The sequence below is a fragment of the Ranitomeya imitator genome, chromosome 7 (assembly GCF_032444005.1).
Source record: "Ranitomeya imitator isolate aRanImi1 chromosome 7, aRanImi1.pri, whole genome shotgun sequence".
NCBI classification, from domain to species: Eukaryota; Metazoa; Chordata; class Amphibia; order Anura; family Dendrobatidae; genus Ranitomeya; species Ranitomeya imitator.
In genome coordinates, this window is record NC_091288.1 from 45810901 (window position 1) to 45836424 (window position 25524).

The window sequence follows — 25524 nt, forward strand, 5'->3', positions numbered from 1 at the left end:
GAAGCGAAGTCTCCCTAAGCTAGAAGATCGTTGGGTACAGCCGGGACCAGCTGCTTCGAAAGCATCACCAAACCAGGGATTCAAGCTTCAGGAGGCTAATTTGCATATTCCAGGTGCCTTCTGGGAGAAGCGAAGTCTCCCTAAGCTAGAAGATCGTTGGGTACAGCCGGGACCAGCTGCTTCGAAAGCATCACCAAACCAGGGATTCAAGCTTCAGGAGGCTAATTTGCATATTCCAGGTGCCTTCTGGGAGAAGCGAAGTCTCCCTAAGCTAGAAGATCGTTGGGTACAGCCGGGACCAGCTGCTTCGAAAGCATCACCAAACCAGGGATTCAAGCTTCAGGAGGCTAATTTGCATATTCCAGGTGCCTTCTGGGAGAAGCGAAGTCTCCCTAAGCTAGAAGATCGTTGGGTACAGCCGGGACCAGCTGCTTCGAAAGCATCACCAAACCAGGGATTCAAGCTTCAGGAGGCTAATTTGCATATTCCAGGTGCCTTCTGGGAGAAGCGAAGTCTCCCTAAGCTAGAAGATCGTTGGGTACAGCCGGGACCAGCTGCTTCGAAAGCATCACCAAACCAGGGATTCAAGCTTCAGGAGGCTAATTTGCATATTCCAGGTGCCTTCTGGGAGAAGCGAAGTCTCCCTAAGCTAGAAGATCGTTGGGTACAGCCGGGACCAGCTGCTTCGAAAGCATCACCAAACCAGGGATTCAAGCTTCAGGAGGCTAATTTGCATATTCCAGGTGCCTTCTGGGAGAAGCGAAGTCTCCCTAAGCTAGAAGATCGTTGGGTACAGCCGGGACCAGCTGCTTCGAAAGCATCACCAAACCAGGGATTCAAGCTTCAGGAGGCTAATTTGCATATTCCAGGTGCCTTCTGGGAGAAGCGAAGTCTCCCTAAGCTAGAAGATCGTTGGGTACAGCCGGGACCAGCTGCTTCGAAAGCATCACCAAACCAGGGATTCAAGCTTCAGGAGGCTAATTTGCATATTCCAGGTGCCTTCTGGGAGAAGCGAAGTCTCCCTAATTTTTGCCTGTAGGACATTATTGCAAGAGAGCTTGGCTGAGTAGATTACACAAGAAGGAAAACACACAGCAAGTCAGCAGGATCTAGGAGCAACATGGCAGATGTGACAACCTACATGGTGAGCTGCAGCATGTGCTACATGTTCACAGATCGACCAGAAGAAGAATCCAATTTCACCTGTCAGAAGTGTAGACTAGTGGCCCTTTTAGAAGAAAAGGTGCGGGGTCTGGAAGAAAGAATAGCAACTTTGAAACTCATCAAAGAGAATGAAGACTTTCTAGACAGAACAGAAGCATCTCTACTGGTCAGAGAAGGTGAAAAAAGTGTCAGAGAACCTCCAAAAGCAGATGAGTGGAAGCATGTGACCAAAAGAAGCAAGAAGACCATGGAAAAATCACCAACCACACAACTGAAGAACCGATATCAAATCTTTGTAGAGGATGAAGATGGCACACCTAAGAATGAAGCAATACCAGCAAGCAAAAAAGAAAAGGGCACACAGCAACAAGTGACAGCAAAAAGTACAGCCAAGAAGCAACGAAGAGTGGTGGTGGTGGGAGACTCACTACTGAGAGGCACAGAAGCAGCCATCTGCAGACCGGACATAACTGCAAGAGAAGTATGCTGCCTTCCAGGTGCGATGATCAAGGATGTGACCGATAGGATACCAAAGCTCTTCAGCTCCAAGGACGTCCACCCATTTCTTCTGATACATGTTGGCACCAATGACACGGCAAGGAAGGACCTACCGACAATCTGCAAGGACTTTGAAGAGTTGGGGAAGAAAGTAAAGGAACTGGATGCACAGGTAGTTTTTTCTTCTATCCTTCCAGTAGACGGTCATGGCACCAGGAGATGGAACAGGATCCTTGATGCAAACAACTGGCTAAGACGATGGTGCAGACAACAAGGATTTGGATTCCTGGACCACGGTGTGAATTATTGGTATGATGGACTCCTCGCCAGAGACGGACTACACCTCAACAAACCTGGGAAACACACATTCGCCAGAAGACTCGCTACACTCATCAGGAGGGCGTTAAACTAGAAGAAGAGGGGACGGGAAGAAAAACATTAGACTCGAACAAAGACGACCCAGGAAAACATACTCTGAAGGGAGGTAAGAACATTTCTAAAACAATCCACAGTGAGGAGATTGGAACAAAACAAAATCCTCTAAACTGCATGCTCGCAAACGCCAGAAGCCTGACAAACAAGATGGAAGAACTAGAAGCAGAAATATCTACAGGTAACTTTGACATAGTGGGAATAACCGAGACATGGTTAGATGAAAGCTATGACTGGGCAGTTAACTTACAGGGTTACAGTCTGTTTAGAAAGGATCGTAAAAATCGGAGAGGAGGAGGGGTTTGTCTCTATGTAAAGTCTTGTCTAAAGTCCACTTTAAGGGAGGATATTAGCGAAGGGAATGAGGATGTCGAGTCCATATGGGTTGAAATTCATGGAGGGAAAAATGGTAACAAAATTCTCATTGGGGTCTGTTACAAACCCCCAAATATAACAGAAAGCATGGAAAGTCTACTTCTAAAGCAGATAGATGAAGCTGCAACCCATAATGAGGTCCTGGTTATGGGGGACTTTAACTACCCGGATATTAACTGGGAAACAGAAACCTGTGAAACCCATAAAGGCAACAGGTTTCTGCTAATAACCAAGAAAAATTATCTTTCACAATTGGTGCAGAATCCAACCAGAGGAGCAGCACTTTTAGACCTAATACTATCTAATAGACCTGACAGAATAACAAATCTGCAGGTGGTCGGGCATCTAGGAAATAGCGACCACAATATTGTACAGTTTCACCTGTCTTTCACTAGGGGGACTTGTCAGGGAGTCACAAAAACATTGAACTTTAGGAAGGCAAAGTTTGAACAGCTTAGAGATGCCCTTAATCTGGTAGACTGGGACAATATCCTCAGAAATGAGAATACAGATAATAAATGGGAAATGTTTAAGAACATCCTAAATAGGCAGTGTAAGCGGTTTATACCTTGTGGGAATAAAAGGACTAGAAATAGGAAAAACCCAATGTGGCTAAACAAAGAAGTAAGACAGGCAATTAACAGTAAAAAGAAAGCATTTGCACTACTAAAGCAGGATGGCACCATTGAAGCTCTAAAAAACTATAGGGAGAAAAATACTTTATCTAAAAAACTAATTAAAGCTGCCAAAAAGGAAACAGAGAAGCACATTGCTAAGGAGAGTAAAACTAATCCCAAACTGTTCTTCAACTATATCAATAGTAAAAGAATAAAAACTGAAAATGTAGGCCCCTTAAAAAATAGTGAGGAAAGAATGGTTGTAGATGACGAGGAAAAAGCTAACATATTAAACACCTTCTTCTCCACGGTATTCACGGTGGAAAATGAAATGCTAGGTGAAATCCCAAGAAACAATGAAAACCCTATATTAAGGGTCACCAATCTAACCCAAGAAGAGGTGCGAAACCGGCTAAATAAGATTAAAATAGATAAATCTCCGGGTCCGGATGGCATACACCCACGAGTACTAAGAGAACTAAGTAATGTAATAGATAAACCATTATTTCTTATTTTTAGTGACTCTATAGCGACAGGGTCTGTTCCGCAGGACTGGCGCATAGCAAATGTGGTGCCAATATTCAAAAAGGGCTCTAAAAGTGAACCTGGAAATTATAGGCCAGTAAGTCTAACCTCTATTGTTGGTAAAATATTTGAAGGGTTTCTGAGGGATGTTATTCTGGATTATCTCAATGAGAATAACTGTTTAACTCCATATCAGCATGGGTTTATGAGAAATCGCTCCTGTCAAACCAATCTAATCAGTTTTTATGAAGAGGTAAGCTATAGGCTGGACCACGGTGAGTCATTGGACGTGGTATATCTCGATTTTTCCAAAGCGTTTGATACCGTGCCGCACAAGAGGTTGGTACACAAAATGAGAATGCTTGGTCTGGGGGAAAATGTGTGTAAATGGGTTAGTAACTGGCTTAGTGATAGAAAGCAGAGGGTGGTTATAAATGGTATAGTCTCTAACTGGGTCGCTGTGACCAGTGGGGTACCGCAGGGGTCAGTATTGGGACCTGTTCTCTTCAACATATTCATTAATGATCTGGTAGAAGGTTTACACAGTAAAATATCGATATTTGCAGATGATACAAAACTATGTAAAGCAGTTAATACAAGAGAAGATAGTATTCTGCTACAGATGGATCTGGATAAGTTGGAAACTTGGGCTGAAAGGTGGCAGATGAGGTTTAACAATGATAAATGTAAGGTTATACACATGGGAAGAGGGAATCAATATCACCATTACACACTCAACGGGAAACCACTGGGTAAATCTGACAGGGAGAAGGACTTGGGGATCCTAGTTAATGATAAACTTACCTGGAGCAGCCAGTGCCAGGCAGCAGCTGCCAAGGCAAACAGGATCATGGGGTGCATTAAAAGAGGTCTGGATACACATGATGAGAGCATTATACTGCCTCTGTACAAATCCCTAGTTAGACCGCACATGGAGTACTGTGTCCAGTTTTGGGCACCGGTGCTCAGGAAGGATATAATGGAACTAGAGAGAGTACAAAGGAGGGCAACAAAATTAATAAAGGGGATGGGAGAACTACAATACCCAGATAGATTAGCGAAATTAGGATTATTTAGTCTAGAAAAAAGACGACTGAGGGGCGATCTAATAACCATGTATAAGTATATAAGGGGACAATACAAATATCTCGCTGAGGATCTGTTTATACCAAGGAAGGTGACGGGCACAAGGGGGCATTCTTTGCGTCTGGAGGAGAGAAGGTTTTTCCACCAACATAGAAGAGGATTCTTTACTGTTAGGGCAGTGAGAATCTGGAATTGCTTGCCTGAGGAGGTGGTGATGGCGAACTCAGTCGAGGGGTTCAAGAGAGGCCTGGATGTCTTCCTGGAGCAGAACAATATTGTATCATACAATTAGGTTCTGTAGAAGGACGTAGATCTGGGGATTTATTATGATGGAATATAGGCTGAACTGGATGGACAAATGTCTTTTTTCGACCTTACTAACTATGTTACTATGTTACTATGTTACTATGTTAAATGTTTGACAGTGACTTTTAGGCTAAGTTCACACTAAGCTTTTTTAAACTCTAATTTTCAGCTGCTTTTTAAAGTACCAGCAAAGTCTATGAGATTTCAGAAATCTCATGCGCACACATTGTTTTTTTTGTCATCAGTATTTTGTGCTTTGCACGTTTTATTAGACAAAGAGCATGTCACTTCTTTCAGTGGTTTTTCAGCCATTTTTTACCCATTGACTTGCATGCTGTAAAAAAATACATTAAAAACACCACAAAAAAACAAGGAAAACATGCTTTTTTCTACAGCTTCTTTCCTGCCAAGAAATCAGGTTTTGCTGGAAAAAAAAATGCTGAAGAATGCCTAGAGTGAACTTGCCCTCAGGATTGCTCCTTGCAATAGGTGGCACTAGAGTTCAGGTCCTGTTCCTCTCTAGAGAGGCAATTTCCAAGAGGAGCATTGCAAGTCCTGGCCTATAAGTCTCCTTACACTGGCATGTCACACTCCACAAGAAGAAATGTAACCACTGAGAATGCTTTTAGCTTTCTTACTTTACAAAAGTTTTAGGCAGGTCTGGGGGAAAAAAAAGGCAGCAAAGTACTGTATATTTAAAAAATCTTGAAAACAGACAATTTAACCCCAGCTCTGCTGATAAACATGAAAACTTTGTTAGGCACCACATGACTCTTGAAAGATTGCAATGAATAATATTCTTTTCTTTTTTCTTTTTCTTTATTACACCGAATTCTGTCTGGGATGATTTAGTGAATCCTGCATTGAGCAGGGGGTTGCATCACATGACCCAGGAGGTCCCTTCCTACTCTGACATTTTAGGATGCTATGAATTCAGTTGGACAATTGATGGAAAATATAAATATAAATCCATTGCTGACAACAGCAACCACCGTAGTAAGTTTTGTTTTACTCCATCAATTGATAAATTAAAACAAATAAAAAAAACAAAACTATAGTTCTAAACAAAGAAAAAGTGGAAAAACAATAAAACAATTCATGACAAATTAGATGTATGTTTAAGCCAAAAAGTCTTATGGCCGCAGAACAATACTGTAGAAATCAAGCCCTTTACATTTACCCGTGAAATACATCATTCCTTTTCCAGGCTGATCTGCACAATGCCGTAATTGACTTCAATTACCAGACCCATAAAAAAACAAAAGAATTTTCTGTAGAAGAGACACAGGCACGATATTTATTGCCGTTAGTCAACTGGGTTTAACAACATTTCACAATGGGTTTTCACATGAGCGATTACATCAATAACTGGTTACGTTACTGCTGACATCTATCCTTCTATGATGAGACATGGGTGATAATGCTTGAATTAGCCATATATAGCATAAGGAAATTCATATATACAGCTCAAGTTTGAAATTTCTCTTTTGGGACCTTCATTGCTTGAGCATCAGATTGACGCAGTAGGTCCTGAAGTTCTATGGCAAACCACAGAAATCGCATATGGTAAATAGCCGGAATAGCTGCCGATCAATGATAAACTTGTCCTATTTCGATATTGTTCTCAGGAAGGCCATCTATGGCCGAGTATTGATCTCACAGACATGAGAGAAGTGTTCTGGTAAAGAAGACAATGAAGATCAGAGCTGAGGTCAGCAAACTCCAGGTTAAAAATGTAGACAAGCATTTTTAACCGCTTAGTCACCAGGCCAGATTTCTCAAATCTGACACGTGTCCCTTTCTGTGGCAATAACTCTGGAATGTATGTGCAGTTGAATAAAATAATACCTTGATATCTGTGATCCGATGTCTTATTCCAGAGAAATCCACATTATACTTAATATTTAAATTAGCTGTAAAGATCTATGGGCCGGACATAGATCTCCCTGAGGATCTGCCTCCAGAGCTTATTATAAATGAAAGGGGTTGTTACCAGTGTGGGACATGTAATGACTGACAGTCTGGGATCCTGATCTACATGTCTCACACTGGTAATGACTAGGGATGACCGGATAACTTGTTATCTGAATAGCTATAGCGCTTACTGAATAGCTGCACCGGGAACCTGGATACCTGGAGCGCTCCGGATAATCAGTTCGGTGCCGCAGCTGCATGTGTCGCGGCTGTGTGAGTCCCAACACATGTATGTAGAGCCCAACAAACAGAATCTCCATATATGTGTTGTGAGTGTCACACAGCCGCGACACATGCAGCTGTGGCGCCGAACAACTGATTTTCGGGAGCGCTCCAGATATCCGGGTTCTCACTGCAGACATATGGGAACCACTATAGCTATTCAGATAAGGAGTTATCCAAAGCTAAAACATGGCTTTATTTGCAATAATATTTGAAGGGAAAAAGGGAGACACAAAGCGTAAATAGGGTCTTATCTCACAAAAGAATGGAGGAATCACCAAGAAAATCACTCACCTGGTGAAGCTGAAAGCAGGCATGTAAAGATTTCGGCTGCCATATGAAGCAGTATACTATAGGACGTGTGGATTAAATCCGCGCTGCCGTAATAATGATGAGGTTTCAGTTGATAGTAGACTTAAAACAGTGGTTTATTCAACGCGTTTCAGGGCTCCTATGGCCCCTTCTTCAGGAATTACGATGTTGAATTTGATGTTGTATGTGGTAATTCCTGAAGAAGGGGCCATAAGAGCCCTGAAACGCGTTGAATAAACCACTGTTTTAAGTCTACTATCAACTGAAACCTCATCATTATTACGGCAGCGCGGATTTAATCCACACTTCCTATAGTATACTGCTTTATTTGCAGTAAGACATTGGATCACAAATATCAAAGTATCATTTTATTGACCTTTCTATTAGTTGAGCACCCACCGTAATGACGGCTACTGACAGATTCCATTTAATAGATATGATGTTCACGCTGAATGCCAAGAAGTATGGCCTAGCATCATCAGCTGCGGCCTTCACCTTACACCTTTGAGTGTCTAATAAACACATTGTGAAGAAGTAGAATGTTTGCTTTTTTATGTTTATAATCCTGGTAATGATATATGAGTTTTTCCAAGTCTGACAACTTCTGTGTGAAAGTTTCTTATTTCTTACCTTTCCTATTAGGCTGGCCAGGGCCGCTATCAGGGCATTACTAACATCACTGGTATATGGGGCCCAGAGAGCAGAAGTAAAGAGGGGTGGCCCGGACTGACACATGCACAAGCGAGCCACTGTATAAACAGCCTGGTAACCTGCATTGCATGCTGGGGTCCGGGTGAATTACTTTACTTTGCTTTATTAAGCCCCAGTCACTCACAGATGATGCTACTTACATTGAATGGCCACAGTAGAGGGGGATGGACACATCAGCGACGTCAGATGCTGCCGCCGGTCCCATGCCCCTAAGCTGCCAGCGCAACTCGGGCCCTTGTGGCACATTGAGAGCCCGCTCTGTCGCTCATCCGACCTCTTATTCGACCTCCCGTTACTCTTCTTGTGCCCCCCTCCCTGTTCGTGGAGGCCGTCTCTGTCTCCTGCCTAACTCCAAACTACCAAGTACAACCATACTGACTGCAGCCAGCAATGAGGTACAGTTGCCGGTCTTAAAGGGGATAACCTGTAACCTAACACTTATCCCCTATACACAACATAGGGCCTGTTCACATAGCTGATCTTCAAGCAGTTGACTCGGACAGCCACGCCGACATGCTACTGAATATTCACTGTGCCCACTTCTTTCATGCCTCCCATTCATCTCAAGGTGGCCTGAAAATGTCGCCAGTTTGGGGCAATGAAATGCCTGGTGGCAGCCCTGAGGCTGGCCGCCTAATGCACTTTTCCTCCTCTTTCTTGATGCGGGCTAGGAATAATGTACCACATATGTATGCCAATTTAGATACCGGATAGAAGGGTGGCTCAGTGGTTAGCACTGTAGCTCTGGGGTCTAGGAATAAAATTCCACAAAGGACAACATCTGCAAGGAGTTTGTATGTTCTCCCCGTATTTGTGTGGGTTTCCTCTGTGTACTCATTTTTCTTCCCATACTCCAAAGACTGATAGGGAATCTAGATTGTGAGCCCCAATGGGGACAGCGATGATAAAGTCTGTGAAGCGCTGTGGAACTTATTGAGCTACATAAGCGAGTATTAATAAATAATATTAATAAACTATGTATTCTCATGTGTAACGCTCTCTCGCAGTGCCGTTTCTTTAGGGCTGTCTATAGGCATGTTCCTATAATCCTGCCATGTAATTAATATGATGGAGTTCACCTTTATTCCCCAGAGATCTCACAGATGAAACAATGTCTATGGGTAAGGCACAATCTCCCCCACCGTTGTCCCATTCATTCTGGGTATCATCAGTATAGCACACCACACAGCGTCACATTTCTTGCTTCTTTGTTAAGGTCACTGACCTACACCAGACAAATACCCAGCAACTCAAAGGGAAATTACCGTAATACATTTTTATGTGCTGTACAACACGGAATAAACCAGAGTAAAATATTCTGTTCTAAATATATAGGAAGGTTGTAATGAAAAACACAGGCTTTCCCATCAGCGCGGCCATTCATCTATCTGATGGACCCTTCCTGTTCAGCAGGGAGCCACAAGTAATTTCCCAGCAAGTTTCCTGCCTCAGAATAGCCATTTTCTCGCCTTAGTCACTAAAAGTTTGTTGTGTAGCATCGCAGAGGAAAACTAAATTTCATCTTATTATATAATCTATTTTTTTGTTTCTTCTAAAAATCCACCAAGACAACCACAAAGCATTATGCAAGGACTTGCTGGAGGGGGTATTAGTTATTAAAAGAGTCATATGTAGTATGATACATGGGTGAAAGATAAAAAAAACAAAAACTATATATATATATATATATATATATATATATATATATATATATATATATATATATATATATATATATATTCCTGATAAAAGAGGTTTTTAAATTACTTTTGGGCAGTCAATTGTGACATATGGTATATAACCATCACAATGCCTCTTAAATAAATATATATCCCTTCTTATACAACTATCATACAAATAGCGAAAAAATTGAAGGAGCAAAAGATCAAAAATATAACAAAATATCAAATTTTATTAGAAAAAAAATATACAGTAATAAAGATAAAAAGTTAATAAGGATAGAAGACAAAAAGGACTAGAAAACAGACCTATACTCCTAGGGGACAGACCAACATATCAATATTGGTCTGCAATAAAATTTGATATTTTTGGTATATTTTTGATCTTTTGCTCCTTCAATTTTTTCGCTATTTGTATATGATAGTCCATTGTGAAATGTTTAGTCTAATTGGGTTCCAATTAACAAAACGTTTCCATTACAGCTTTCTGACAGCTAAAATAGAATTAGACTGTAAAGGGTACAAAAAACCCCCAACAGCATAATGATGGATCTGTCAAATTCATCAGTGATCCTATACAAATGGAATCCATAATGTCAGTGTGAACGGTGTATAAATCTTCAAATATTGTGAATTTGGTTCCTCGCCGGTATGCTGAGCATTGCAGCATCTGAAGAGTTGGTAGAGCCGGGTGCTCACCATAGCCACTGATACTGCTCACAGCCTTTGATGCCCATATGCACTAATCACTTGGGGTAGACTCGTAGTAAGTATAGTTTACATACTGTAGATTTTAGTAGCAGGTTAGACGACCCCAAAAGCTTTTTTCCCCCTTAGGTGCTTAGGTGAACTAAAATCTAATTTACGGTAATTTTGGAAGTGACCAGACATTACATGTCAGTGCCTCTGTTACAGGCTTGTTCTCGTTAGTCCGTAGCCCATTTACAGTAACCGCTATCAGCGATCAATGACTCCGCTTCCCGCTGTCCGTCATCCTATACTTGTGTTTATTCAGTTTCTCTTAGATCCATGTTTCCACATAAGTCGACTTGCTAAACTCTGATTCACAGAGGTTGTATCCTGTTTAGACTGCGATGGACTCGAGTTATTTATATTAGCGCAGCGTTTTACAGAAATCGTTTCCACTCATATATTGAGCATGCAGACATCAGAGGACTGCAAGGTGCTGTCGGGAACACAACCAACTCTTAGGTGTTCAGTTGGAGACTTCTAAGAAGTCTTATATTGTTCTGTATGGAGCGATTAGGTGCGGTGAACCAGAAAGAAGAGCCACAGGGTCATTAATGGATTTGACGTTCAGATAGGCTTCTCAATGTTAACCTTAGTGCAGGTTGCCGGCATATGCTTAGTTTGCAACCAGTCAAAAAATAATCAGACAAGGAGGAGTTATTGGCGTCTGTGAAGACATGGGTAGATCGTAAATGCCTCAGATACTTTTCTGTAGAGCAGAAGCGATGGCAGAAAGTAAACCATATGGTTAGCTCCAGGAAATGGACACAGAAAGTGGATGAAGACCACGTTGTCTATGTAGGTTACAACAGCTGAGGAGGACAGCTGGTTATAACATCTGGGCTTAACTAGTCATTTGTAAACAAATAACTATTGATATTTGCTATATTAGTATGATCAAAATGGAAAACCTTCATCCCAAACGTGGACATCAAATGTTCAAAAACAAATGTTTACTATGAAGTGTCTTAATGCATTAGTATGGGCTAACGAGGTTTTAGAAGACCCCTTCTACTCCCACCTACACTGTACATGGAATATAGTTTAGACCCTCCTTACAGAGACGTCACTTTAAATATGGGCTTCTCTATCAAGTACAGCACTCTGGAGTTCAGGGTGGGGTAAACCAGGCACTTCTTGAGAAGGGCGCGCAATAGGTGCTTCTGGAAGAGTGTCACCCCTCAATGATACTCAAGACGTTCTAGCCTTCTTCACTCATTATCTATATACATAATTGTAAGGGGTACTTCCGTCTGTCACTGTTATTCGTTCGCTGATTGGTCTCGGCAGCTGCCTGTCATGGCTGCCGCGACCAATCAGCGACGGGCACAGTCCGATTAGTCCCTCCCCTACTCCCCTGCACTCACTGCCCGGCGCCCGCTCCGTAATCCCCACCGCTCACACAGGGTTAATGGCAGCAGTAACGGCCCGCGGTGTAACGCACTCCGTTACCGCTGCTATTAACCCTGTGTGTCCCCAACTATTTACTATTGATGCTGCCTATGCAGCATCAATAGTAAAAATATGTCATGTTAAAAATAATAAAAAAAAACAAAAAACCTGCTATACTCACCCTCCGCCGCCATTCTCGCTCCTCTCCACGCTCCCGGGATGGGTCACCGCTCCATTGCAAGTGGCAGCTTCCGCTCCCGTCCCAGGGCTGGTGTGCAACAAAGACCTGCCGTGACATCACGGTCATGTGACCGCGACGTCATCATAGGTCCTGTGCTCACACCAGCCCTGGGATGGAACCGCAAGCTGCCGCTTGCAATGGAGCGGTGACCGATCCCGGGAGCATGGAGAGGAGCGAGAAAGGCGGCGGATGGTGAGTATAGCAGGACTTCCAACGGGCTATAGGTGAGTATATATATATATATATATATATATATATATATATATTTTTTTTTTTTTAAAGTCTGTATACTACGTGGCTCTGTGCTGGGCAATATAATACGTGGCTGGGCAATATACTACATGACTGGGCAATATACTACGTGGGCTGGGCAATATACTACGTGGCTGGGCAATATACTACGTGGCTGGGCAATATACAACACGTGGCTGGGCAATATACAACACGTGGTTGGGCAATATACAACACGTGGCTGGACAATATACTACGTGGCTGGGCAATATACTACGTGACTGGGCAATATACTACGTGACTGGGCAATATACTACGTGGCTGGGCAATATACTACGTTGCTGGGCAATATACTACATTGCTGGGCAATATACTACGTGACTGGGCAATATACTACGTGGCTGGGCAATATACTACGTGACTGGGCAATATACTACGTGACTGGGCAATATACTACGTGGCTGGGCAATATACTACATTGCTGGGCAATATACTACATTGCTGGGCAATATACTACGTGACTGGGCAATATACTACATTGCTGGGCAATATACTACATTGCTGGGCAATATACTACATTGCTGGGCAATATACTACGTGACTGGGCAATATACTACGTGGCTGGGCAATATACTACGTGACTGGGCAATATACTACGTGACTGGGCAATATACTACATGGCTGGGCAATATACTACGTGGCTGGGCAATATACTACGTGGCTGGGCAATATACTACGTGGCTGGGCAATATACTACGTGGCTGAGCAATATACTACTTTGCTGGGCAATATACTACGTGGTTGGGCAATATACTACGTGACTGGGCAATATACTACGTGGGCTGGGCAATATACTACGTGGCTGGGCAATATACTATGTGGCTGGGCAATATACAACACGTGGCTGGGCTATATACAACACGTGGCTGGGCAATATACAACACGTGGCTGGGCAATATACAACACGTGGCTGGGCAATATACAACACGTGGCTGGGCAATATACTACGTGGCTGGGCAATATACTACTTTGCTGGGCAATATACTACGTGGTTGGGCAATATACTACGTGACTGGGCAATATACTACGTGGGCTGGGCAATATACTACGTGGCTGGGCAATATACAACACGTGGCTGGGCAATATACAACACGTGGCTGGGCTATATACAACACGTGGCTGGGCAATATACAACACGTGGCTGGGCAATATACAACACGTGGCTGGGCAATATACAACACGTGGCTGGGCAATATACTACGTGGCTGGGCAATATACTACGTGGCTGGGCAATATACTACGTGACTGGGCAATATACTACGTGGCTGGGTAATATACTATATTGCTGGGCAATATACTACATTGCTGGGCAATATACTACATTGCTGGGAAATATACTACGTGACTGGGCAATGTACTACGTGGGCTGGGCAATATACTACGGGGACATGCATATTCTAGAATACCCGATGCGTTAGAATCGTGCCACCATCTAGTAGTAACTATAATGGCCCTTAGGCATCTTGTAGATTCCTGTAATGCAAATATGTGTCTCGCCAATAGGGATATTTGTAAGGACGCCCATACACATTAGATTAGTGTACGCTGCTGGTTGAACGACTGCGTAAACAAATGTAACAAATGAATGTAATGCTGATAAAGCCACACGGATCTTAGCCATATTGCCTGGTCCATTCAAGTAACCTGGCCATACATGTTCAGTGAAAACATTTTGGAAAAATTTTTTCAACGAAAAATAGACCACGGAAGAATGATCCTTCTCGGAAAGAAAGATCTATAGTCTGAAGACAAAAATAAAATAATGTCTGATTGGTCAGCTAAAAAGATCATTTGTTTTTACCCAATCATTTGGGTTAATTTCCCTGAACTCTAATGAGTATATGGGTCTTAAAGGGGGTCTGTCAACCCAAACTAAAATGTATAAACTAAGCACTTAGCCTTGTAAGGGACATAGCCCTTATAAAAATTGTTGTGATCGCTAAACTTCAGTTCCTGCAGAAAGGATGCGATCATACATGCTAATTGCGGTGCCCAGTGCCCTTTGGTGTGGCCAAGAGACTCAGTGCTCCGTCCTACCCACTCGTTTTGCATGCCCCGACTCCTTCACAGGTGACTGACAGCCGTGGCTTGCCTAGAGCAAGCACTGTCAGCAGAGAAAGCTCAGGCAAGCAAGCGCCGGCCATTCCAAAAAAATAAATTATTACATTCTATGGAAAATAAAGTCTTCAAGAGGGATCTTGGCTGATAACACTCTGTATCTCTTCTCACATGGTCACGCAGAGTCACACGTAAGGCATTTCCGGGACAACAAGGCTCTGTTCTCCACTGTCCTTATTTCTTGGAATCAATAATGTACAACTATGTCTTATCACTTTCTTACAAACAAGGAACCATTTTCAGGTTTCTGATCTTGACAATGAGCCACAAATCCAGAAATATATTTCCGAAGAAACTCAGCGGACAAGGGAGCGTTTTCATGTGTCTTATATAATCAGTTGTAGGAATGTAAATTCCTAATGGGATAATGTTAGTAAATAGGACACGGGATGTTATATACTGTGCGGAGTGTGACTGCATATCAGGGACGGCCGTGCTACATACTGAAATGTGCAGAATAAACAGACCCGTAGCATGAGACCGCGTCAACATTCCATTTATGAGCAGCCGTTTCATCGCTGGCGACACTCGACAAGCTTTTATTTTGAAGTTTGGTTTATATCACTACAATAGTCGTTTTAGAGTTGTGCTAGAAAACAGTAGCGGGCAACACGGTCATAGTTTCCCACTAGGAAAAAAACTGACAAATGCAAGTGTCATCTTTAGGAAAGAGGATCTATCATGACCCCTAAAAAGTAAAACTGACTCCTTTAATCAATTGTGGTTCTCCGATTGCAGATCACCATCAAAGGTAAAATGGAGATGAACCAGAGTGGCTCCAACCGATGCAGACACCAACAGAGTGGCTCTAAGCTCCGACACTGACCACGATGGCTTATAGGCCGTGCAATGCTCCTCAGGGTAAAATATAATTACATATGGGGCCAATTACATATGAAGCAGTATATGGGGCCCATTATAAATGGAGCATCTTATGGGGCCAATTAGATACGGAGCATTATATGGGGCCCATTCTGTTTGGAGCAATATATGGGGCCCATCATATACTGGAGCATTACATGGTGGCCATCATATACTGTATGGAGCATTATATGCGGCTCGTTACACTGTATGGCGCAAAATATGGGGCGCTGGTCCAAAGGAAATATGGTTATACAAGATGGGCATGCATGTAGTAACTGTATGGGACTAATATCAGTGGTCAGTCTCTAAGGCTAAGTTCACATGTTGCATTTTTGCGCTTCTTTTTTTAATTTAAATTTTAAGCTGCGTTTTACAGGACCAGCAAAAGCAATGAGATTTCAGAAATCTCATGCACACACATTGTTTTTTTTTCCCCGACTGAATAGGAAAACTGCTGCGTTTTTGCAAACTGCAGCATATCACTTCTTTCAGTGTTTTTTTCACCCATAAAAAGCAATGAGTGGGTGCAAAAACGCTACAAGAAATGCAGGCATCAGGTTTTGTTGCGTTTTCAGTGCAACAACCTAACGAAGTTGCATCATGTGTTTTTGAGGGGGCGGCACTAAACTTTATCAGCATGCAGAAGAGACAAAAAAAACGCAGCAAAACCCGCTTTTTGTAAGCAGCTTCTTTACTGCCAAGAGAGCAGAGGAAAATGCTGCAAAAACGCACTGTGTGAACATAGCCTAACTTTGCAATCACTGCAACTCTAGAAATTATATTTCAACATGTCAATGATCTGTATCATATGCCGGATCACATTCTCTGTCCCTCGCTCCCATCACTACATCATTAAGAGACCCTCACTGCTTGCCACTTGCACTGCCCAGATACCTGGTCCACGTTAATGGACCTTGGAAATACAATTTAATGCCTTCTGCTCCCTTAGGAAGGTGAAAGCAGAATTCAGAGAACGTAGCTTTGAAGGCAAAAAACCCAATTACATCACATGAAGCTTTGATCAATATAAAAAAAACAGAAAAAATAAACATTACAAAAAAAAAAGTTTACAATGCAACATTTCTGAGCTGCCAAGTTCTGACAATCGAGCGCTAGTCGGGTGAAAAGATTTCACATTTTATATCCTTAATGAACAGAATAATTTATAGGCTGGTAAACTTTTCAGCTTCTGCTAAAAATATCTAGACAGTAAAGACTGCAAAAACCAGAGATGTCAACTCTTCCCCAAAATATTTAGTGAAAGCTCCGTGCCTTTGAAGTACTGCGTGACTTGAGCAAAGCTTCAGAATACAAATGGGTGGAACTTCCGAATTTAGCTCAGCTCAAAACATGAAAACTTAGGGTTACCTGGGGTACATCCTTCATGATGGTAAGGGAAATAAGCCCTAGAGGGTCCTGATCCTGGAAACCTACGTATCCATCAAAATAATACAGAGAAAACTAAGTTAACTCTGCAGTCGAAGAGCGTGCTCTGCTTAAAGAGGACCTTTCACCATTTTTCACATGCTAAACTGGCCACATGATGATACAGTGGCTGAAGATCTGAATGAAACATTTTATTTATCATCTTAGTTGCCCCTAAAGACGCTTACAGTCGGCATTCTCTGTGTGATATGGTAGGACTGTGTCTAACCAGGTCAGAGATCTCAGAGGGCACCTACCGTGGTTTACAAGCGTCAAGAGGAGACCTGACCTGGGTGTCAATAGCCCTTTTTTAGGTGAAAGCCATGACTTTGGGGGAGATGGATGTTGGTTGAGATGGATATTGGACCATTGACAATTATTAGGCTTTGTGTTCACTGAAGAACAGAAGATGCAGAATATAACAGTATGACTGCAGGATTTTCTTTAAAGTCAGAATTTTAGAAAGTATTATTTTAGTACCATTTAGAAAATATCCAAGTAGACTGAAAATACCTTCCCCACTCGTATGTGTGAGACGTCTAAACAAGACACATTGGACTTAAATTCAAGATATAATAAATCCGTCAAGTCCATCCATGTGTATAGAACTCATATCCTAGGATAAAATATGTGTCGAGAAGACTTACAGGAGCCTTACTAGTATTTAAAGGAAACCTGTCAAATTGAGAAATGCCATTTACCTGTGGATATAGGGGTAATTTGTGGGTAAATAGTGTATAAATTCTGTGTCGCCGACTTAATAGAGCATTGGCTGCAAGGAATAAAAGACATACCGTATATTTTTTCTCTACAGGCAATCGGTGCAGGGAGGTTACAATCGCTGCTCACTGTAGTGAGTGCTCTGCCATAACTTCTCGTATATGTACAGAGTGGGCTGTCAAAGCGCCAGGGAGTGATTACAGCAGAGCTCACTTTCTAGTGAGCGGATACTAACAGCTCCCTGCACCTCCACAATGACTAGAAGCGAGCAGCTGCAGGGAGGTTAGAACTTCATTTTCTCCCTGCAGCCACTGTCAGCTACACAGGATTTAAAACACTGCTTGGCTGCAAATTAGCACTATATGTGAAGGACAATAGTGTTTCTCAACATGACAGGTTCCTTTTAAAGGACAAGGTTATATCACAGTGTAACTGTTTCAATGACAAATCTTGTATTTGAACAAAAATGGATAAAAAAAACATACTATAAGTATAAAACAATTGCTTTAACCTGGTATGCATGGGCCCAGATTTATGCAGCATTATCATATACACTCTGGATCATAAGATAGTTATAAAAAAAAAATCACTTGTAAAAAGGAGAACAATTAGAAGAATCACAAAAAGAAGCGCTACAATATCTGTGTGTTTTTTTAAGCAGAATAGTGTAATCACAACCAAGTGTTCAGTTTTGGGCCTTGTAAAATCCTGACAGTTTGGGACAAGGCCGTGTGAAATAAATGGGTGTCCAGTACACCGCACAAATTGGGAAAGAGAGGGAAGCTATATATTGACTTGAGCACTGCTGCAATGTTTACATGGATCCTCGGCAATTATGCGATGACCGCAATCACAATACTCCAAAAGTAGAAGCGACATCAGATCATAAATGTCAATGACCGAGCATCTCGGCAGTTTGGAGCTCACTCTGGAAAATAACACCATGTCAAAAAACAGCAGCGTGAACTTAATAACCCTGGACAACTCTTCACATAATTACTCCACTCTTATCCAAAAAGAAAAGAGAAAAAAAGTGTAAGAGAGTAATGTAAATCTTACCCTTTTCCCCTCCACAGTATCTTCTCCTGAAGACTCCTTCTCGCCCTGCTCTTCTTTCACAGCCGGCATTTGTTTCTTATGTGCCGGCTCTCTGTTCAAAGTTGTGTAGCCTATATGTTCGTAAATTGGGTTTATGGTCATCTTGGCGATGTACTCGGCCGCCTTGGTCTCAATGTACAGGGTGATCAGGCCGTCGGTAACGAGGTCGTGGATAGATTCAAATCTCTTCTCTCCGACAAAGTGCTTCCCGTCATGGTAGAGTCTGAAGTTTCTAGTCTGGTTTCCGAATCTGCCTCAAGAAAGAAAGCAATGCAAAGATTTTATTTAGAAAATAAATGACTTTTTGCCATTTCTAGTTCAGGAAAAAAGCCAGAAGACCTTTTTCTTCGGTTCTGTAGAGTAATTTGTACAAGTCAGTTCATTACATTGGTGGAAGTAAGAAAAAAAACCTATCCGTCCATTTGAGATCTTTTCTTTTTTTTTTTTACTGGCAGAACTGTGGCTTCTTTTTTTTTACCCGTCTGAGCTGAAGATGCTGCATGTTCTTACAAGAAACCCTACCATTGAACTTAATCAATACAGTGAACTGTTGTAGACCAAGAGCTTCAACGGCCTCGTCATTTACTAGGAAAAGCCTATTCAGAATTCAGCTTGGCTCCTGTGCCAACAATTACACTGAAAAGCATCTGCTGTCAGAATCTCAGCAACGTGGGACACAACGGCACAAGGGTAAGTATTCTTTATTCTTGGAGAGAGGCCAAGCGCTAACTCTTTGGTGTCTGATAAAAGAAGCTCTGTGGTGAGCCTGCTGAAAATCACGCCGTTTTATAGGAAACCGTTCATGTTCTGGATGAATGACATAAGTGGTGTGACACGGTGGGGCTCAGCGTCTTCAAAATTCCCTGTTCTAAAGGGCTATAAGCCTTCAATACAGAGTAAACAGCTCAAAGCGCTACTGTGCATCAGAAAGGACCATGGACGCAGTTCATAAGAAGTCTGAGAACATGTGTCCCTCACTGTACACTCAACCATTAAAAAAGCCACGTGTTAAGTGCCACAAGGCAAGTGACAAACTTGAACTAATCAAAATATTTTTACGCAGCTCATCATATTAAAGTGGGTTCTTTCAAAATGAACAATTTGGAAACTATAACGTAGGGATCACAATGTCATAACTTGAGCAATTATAGAACTAGTATTAAACTAGTCAACAAGATGTTGGAAGCCTGAAAATAGGACAGGACATCCTGCGAGCTGAAAAGAGAAAGGCCTATGATGAATATAATTTTCATTTGCGATTGTAGGACAAAAAAAAAAAAATGGAGCTAAGGGAACCTGTGAGACGTTCACCACTCGCTGGAGCGAGCTGAGCCTTGCGAGTAGAGTCCGGGTACAAGAAGAAGCATCCTTTGGAGGATCCCTCCGGCTTTTTACAACCCAGTTTAGCTTCACTGACCGGTCTCTCACTATATGCAATCAGACCTGGCAATCAAGCAGATCTAGGCAGGGAGAAACCAGCAGATGCAGTCTAGCAGATGACGTGACAGCAGGGAGTGATAACAGCCATACTCACTTTGTAGTGAGTGGGGACTATAACCGTTCCCTGCACCATCCTGATGGCTGGAAGTGAGCAGCTGCAGAGAGGATATAACTTCATTTTCTCCCTGCAGCCACTGCCGACTACACAGGATTTATATACTAGATTTTACGAAGCCCATAGCTGTGGCAACATAATATCCCTGATACAATTAACTTCAACTCTAATGACTACTATACTCTGACATTTAATTTCGTATTCCGATTGCTGAATTAGATATGGTCTAACCGTAAAGAAGACTGCCTAAGTAAAATCTCTATATGCCTCGAGAAGGTGGTTTTGTCAGAACTCAAGCCATCTTATTTTTTTTAAAGCAGACTTGCATTTTCACCAGGTTTAATCTTAAATGAGGTTTCTTATCTCAAAATGAGAAGAGACATAGCACCAGAATATGCCATCACTTTCTAACAAGGAGTCTCAAGAATCATCCAAGTGCCAAGGCCCCTTTACAATTTTTCCTTTTACAGCAAATGCTGCCTCCCCTTTCATTTTTAGGATTGGTAGCAGTCCGCTCCTTGATCTTTGGAGATATGAGAAAGAAAATTTTAAAGTTCTCCCAAACATTTTTTTTTTTTTAAGAGAGAAAATTCCACATTTAGAATAACCATAGATTTCTAAGTAATAGATCCAGTTAAGCAAAGGAAATATTTGAGGTTAAATTATTAAACCGATAAAGCACAAACTGTATTAAAATGTGTTATGTCTTATAAACCCAGGTAGGTATATGCAGAAAATGACATGGAACACGACACTAGATCTAGGCATAGCCCTCACTCTGGTCACAATCTGATTCTGCACACGCAAACCCATAAGCTAGCAAGCAATAATTACAAGGATTTTACTAAAAAATTACAGTGGAACAAAAAGTACAAACAAGTTCTTAAGATTTTAGCATAGTGGAGTCATTGAACTCAGCCACTCAAGAATATTCTCCTACCTGCACTGTCCATGTAGCAAACCTTCGGAAGGAATGCACAAGGGAATTATAGGGCGATTTTAAGGATGGTTCAACAAATTTCAAAGAAATATCCAAGATAAAAGTGTTAAAAATTCTACAATAACTTTCTTTGCAGCCTTTGATATGAAAAGCAAGAGAACAATCAGTGTATGATTGCAGAGATGAGGAAAAGATATGTACTAATGTAGGATAATGGAGCATGGCTCAGGAGTCAGGATCTTACAAGACTCTAAGCTTTATATAATATAATATGTATATATATATATATATATATATATATATATATATATATATAAATAATAATAATAATAATAATAATAATTTTTATTTATATAGCGCCAACATATTCCGCAGCGCTTTACAAATTATAGACGGGAATTGTACAGACAATAGACATTACAGCATAACAGAAATATAGTTCAATACAGATACCAGGAGGAGTGAGGGCCCTGCTCGCAAGCTTACAAACTATGAGGAAAAGTGGAGACACGAGAGGTGGATGATAACAATTGCTTTAGTTATTCGGACCAGCCATAGTGTAAGGCTCAGGTGTTCATGTAAAGCTGCATGAACCAGTTAACTGCCTAAGTATGTAGCAGTACAGACACAGAGGGCTAATACTGCATAAAGTGTATGAGAACATGATGCGAGGAACCTTTTTTTTTTTTATATAAATAGGCCACACAGGGATCGTTAGGTTAATGCATTGAGGCGGTAGGCCAGTCTGAACAAATGAGTTTTTAGGGCACGCTTAAAACTGTGGGGATTGGGGATTAATCGTATTAACCTAGGTAGTGAATTCCAAAGAATCGGCGCAGCACGTGTAAAGTCTTGGAGACGGGAGTGGGAGGTTCTGATTATTGAGGATGCTAACCTGAGGTCATTAGCGGAGCGGAGGGCACGGGTAGGGTGGTAGACTGATACCAGGGAGGAGATGTAGGGTGGTGCTGAGCCATGGAGTGCTTTGTGGATAAGGGTAGTAGTTTTGTACTGGATTCTGGAGTGGATGGGTAGCCAGTGTAATGACTGGCACAGGGTAGAGGCATCGGTGTAACGGTTGGTGAGGAATATGATCCTGGCTGCAGCATTCAGGACAGATTGGAGCGGGGAGAGTTTTGCAAGAGGGAGGCCGATTAGTAGAGAGTTACAATAGTCCAGACGAGAATGAATAAGTGAAACAGTAAGAGTTTTTGCAGAGTCGAAAGTAAGAAAAGGGCGAATTCTAGAAATGTTTTTGAGATGCAGGTAAGAAGAGCGAGCCAATGATCGGATGTAGGGGGTGAATGAAAGGTCAGAATCAAGGATGACCCCAAGGCAGCGGGCATGTTGCTTTGGAGTAATGGTGGAACCGCACACGGAGATGGCAATGTCAGGCAAAGGTAGGTTAGTAGAGGGAGAGAACACGAGGAGTTCAGTTTTTGACAGGTTTAGTTTCAGATAGAGGGAGGACATGATGTTAGAGACAGCGGTAAGACAATCACTGGTGTTTTCTAAAAAGGTCGGTGTGATATCAGGAGAAGAAGTGTATAATTGGGTGTCATCAGCATAGAGATGGTACTGGAAACCAAATCTACTGATTGTTTGTCCAATAGGGGCAGTATACAACGAGAAGAGGAGGGGGCCTAGGACTGATCCTTGAGGAACCCCAACAGTAAGGGGAAGGTGAGAGGAGGAGGAACCAGCAAAACATACAGTGAAGGATCGGTCAGAGAGATAGGAGGAGAACCAGGAGAGAACGGTGTCCTTGAGGCCGATGGAGCGGAGCATAGTGAGGAGGAGCTGATGATCCACAGTATCGAATGCTGCAGAGAGATCCAAGAGAATTAGCATGGAGTAGTGACCATTAGATTTAGCTGTTAGTAGGTCATTAGAGACTTTAGTGAGGGCAGTTTCAGTAGAGTGTAAAGAGCGGAAGCCAGATTGAAGAGGGTCAAGAAGAGAGTTATCTGAGAGATAGCGGGTAAGACGGGAGTGGACCAGCCGTTCGAGGAGTTTAGAGATGAAGGGAAGATTAGAGACAGGTCTATAATTTGCGGCACAGTTTTGATCAAGGGATGGTTTTTTAAGTAATGGATGTATGATGGCATGCTTAAATGAGGAGGGAAAAATACCGGAAGTGAGGGAAAGGTTGAATATTTTTGTTAGGTGAGAGGTGACAGCCGGGGAAAGGGACTGGAGGAGATGTGACGGAATGGGGTCACTGGTGCAAGTGGTCAGGCGAGAAGATGCAAGGAGCCTGCTTACTTCTTCTTCTGTAACTGCTTCAAAATCAGAGAGTGAACTAGATGCAGTGGGGGAGGGAGGACAGTGCATGGTATGAAGAGATTGGGAGATGATTTCATGTCGAATGTGGTCAATTTTTTCTTTGAAGTAATTGGCCAGATCGTCAGCACGGAGATCCGTGGTTGGGGCCTGCTCTCTTGGGTTGAGTAGGGACTGGAACATGTCAAAGAGACGTTTAGGGTTATTGGACAGGGAGGTGATGAGGGTGTTGAAGTAGGTTTGTTTGGAGAGGTGAAGGGCAGAATTGTATGTCTTTAGCATGAACTTATAATGGATGAAATCTTCGGGTAGATTAGATTTTCTCCACAGACGTTCTGCGCACCTGGAGCACCGCTGCAGGAAACGGGTTTGCAGCGTGTGCCACGGTTGTTGCCGTCTGTGCCGAGTTGTTTTATGTATAGGAGGAGCAGCTTCATCCAGAGCACTTTGCAGGGTTTCATTGTAATGCTTCAGAGCAGAATCAGGACATGAGATGGAGGAGATTGGGGCCAATGAGGACTGCAAGTTCTTCATAAGTTTCTGGGTGTTAATGGCCTGTATGTTTCTATAAGTGTGGAAAGTGGGGGTGACCTGAGCGGGATGGCAGTTCTTGATAGAGAATGAAAGAAGGTTGTGGTCAGAGAGTGGGAGAGGGGAGTTTGTGAAATCATCCACTGAGCAAAGCCGGGAGAATATATAAACATAATTGGCATCCAAATGATTATACTTTGGAGTTAAAGGTGCCCAACTTTAATTTTAAGGTGGCAAAATTAATAACAAATATTAGAAAGTGTTTAGATTGTGGATCTGCCAATGTTTACATTCTGGATTCCAGCCGCTGCCAGTAGAGGGGGCTGGATGCACATAGTTATACATATCTACTTAGCATAATTAGCATTTTAACTCATATGCAAATGATACTTCAAGTGCTCTAGACCCATGATAGAGCACAATTCCTGCCCAGTGCCACCTCCGTGCTGTCAGTCATTCAGGAGTAGCCGGTGACTGAGAAGGGAATAGAGCTGGAGTGACAGAGGCTTCAGATCTACGAACAGTTCTAAAGCCTGTTTTGCAGATCAATTCAAATGCAGATTTCTCATTAAATGAGAAACACACTGGTCATGTAAAGGTATTGCTGGACTTGTCTTCGAAAGAGCTACATGTATATATAAATATTTTGGGGTGTAAAGTCCTGCTAACTGATTCCACATAAGTCTTGGACACCTCCTTTAAAGAAGTTGTCCATTACTTTTAATTACCTATCCATTGGAGAGGTTATCAATGTCTGATTGGTTGGGGCCAACACCCCTGCTGATCACCAGTTATCAGTGTCGGTCGCATGTACTCACTTGCGGAGCTGGCAGTCTTCAGATAGTGGTAAGGACCACCATACAGTAGACCTTCAGCTTGGTCGTAATGCAGAGTCCCCTTAGTTAACAGATGTTCTTATGCAGTCTCCCGAAGGCAGTGCTGGCTTTGGCAATTCTGTTGTTGACCTCAGCGTCTATGGACTCTACGTGGGAGACTGTACTGCCCAGGTAGGTGAAGTTGTCAACTGCTTTGAGGTTGTGCTCCTTCACTGTAATGCATGGCTGCTGGTATGGTTTTCATGGAGTAGGTTGGAACATAACTTAAGTTTTTCTAGTGTTAATAACGAGACCAAAGTTGTTGCAAGCTTATGAAAAATAGTCCATTTTAGGCTTCATCTGCTGCTCTATGGTGGCGTTGAGTCTCATGCACCTTTGTAACAGCCTACAGGCGTCTGGGGTTGAACAGCTTGCAGTCAGTCCGGTATCGGACATGGATTCCGTTTTCGCAGTTGATAAAGGCATCTTTCAACATGGCAGAAAATAGCACACTGAACAGGAGTACACAGCCTTGTTTTATGCCGTTTGTATCTGGGAAGGCCTCCGATTTGTCTTCATCATTCAGGACCTTAACCATCA

The 25524-nt window shown here is 42.3% G+C and overlaps 1 protein-coding gene across 1 annotated transcript in view; it reads right to left on the reverse strand.

Annotated features, from left to right (window-relative positions):
* The window catches only part of CHN1 (chimerin 1), a 122296-nt gene that overhangs the window by 37230 nt on the left and 59542 nt on the right, over positions 1 to 25524 (reverse strand). The window contains exon 7 of the mRNA XM_069733182.1: positions 18762 to 19050. Within this exon, the coding sequence (XP_069589283.1) occupies positions 18762 to 19050 (289 nt within the window). The remainder of the gene's footprint in view (positions 1 to 18761; positions 19051 to 25524) is intronic.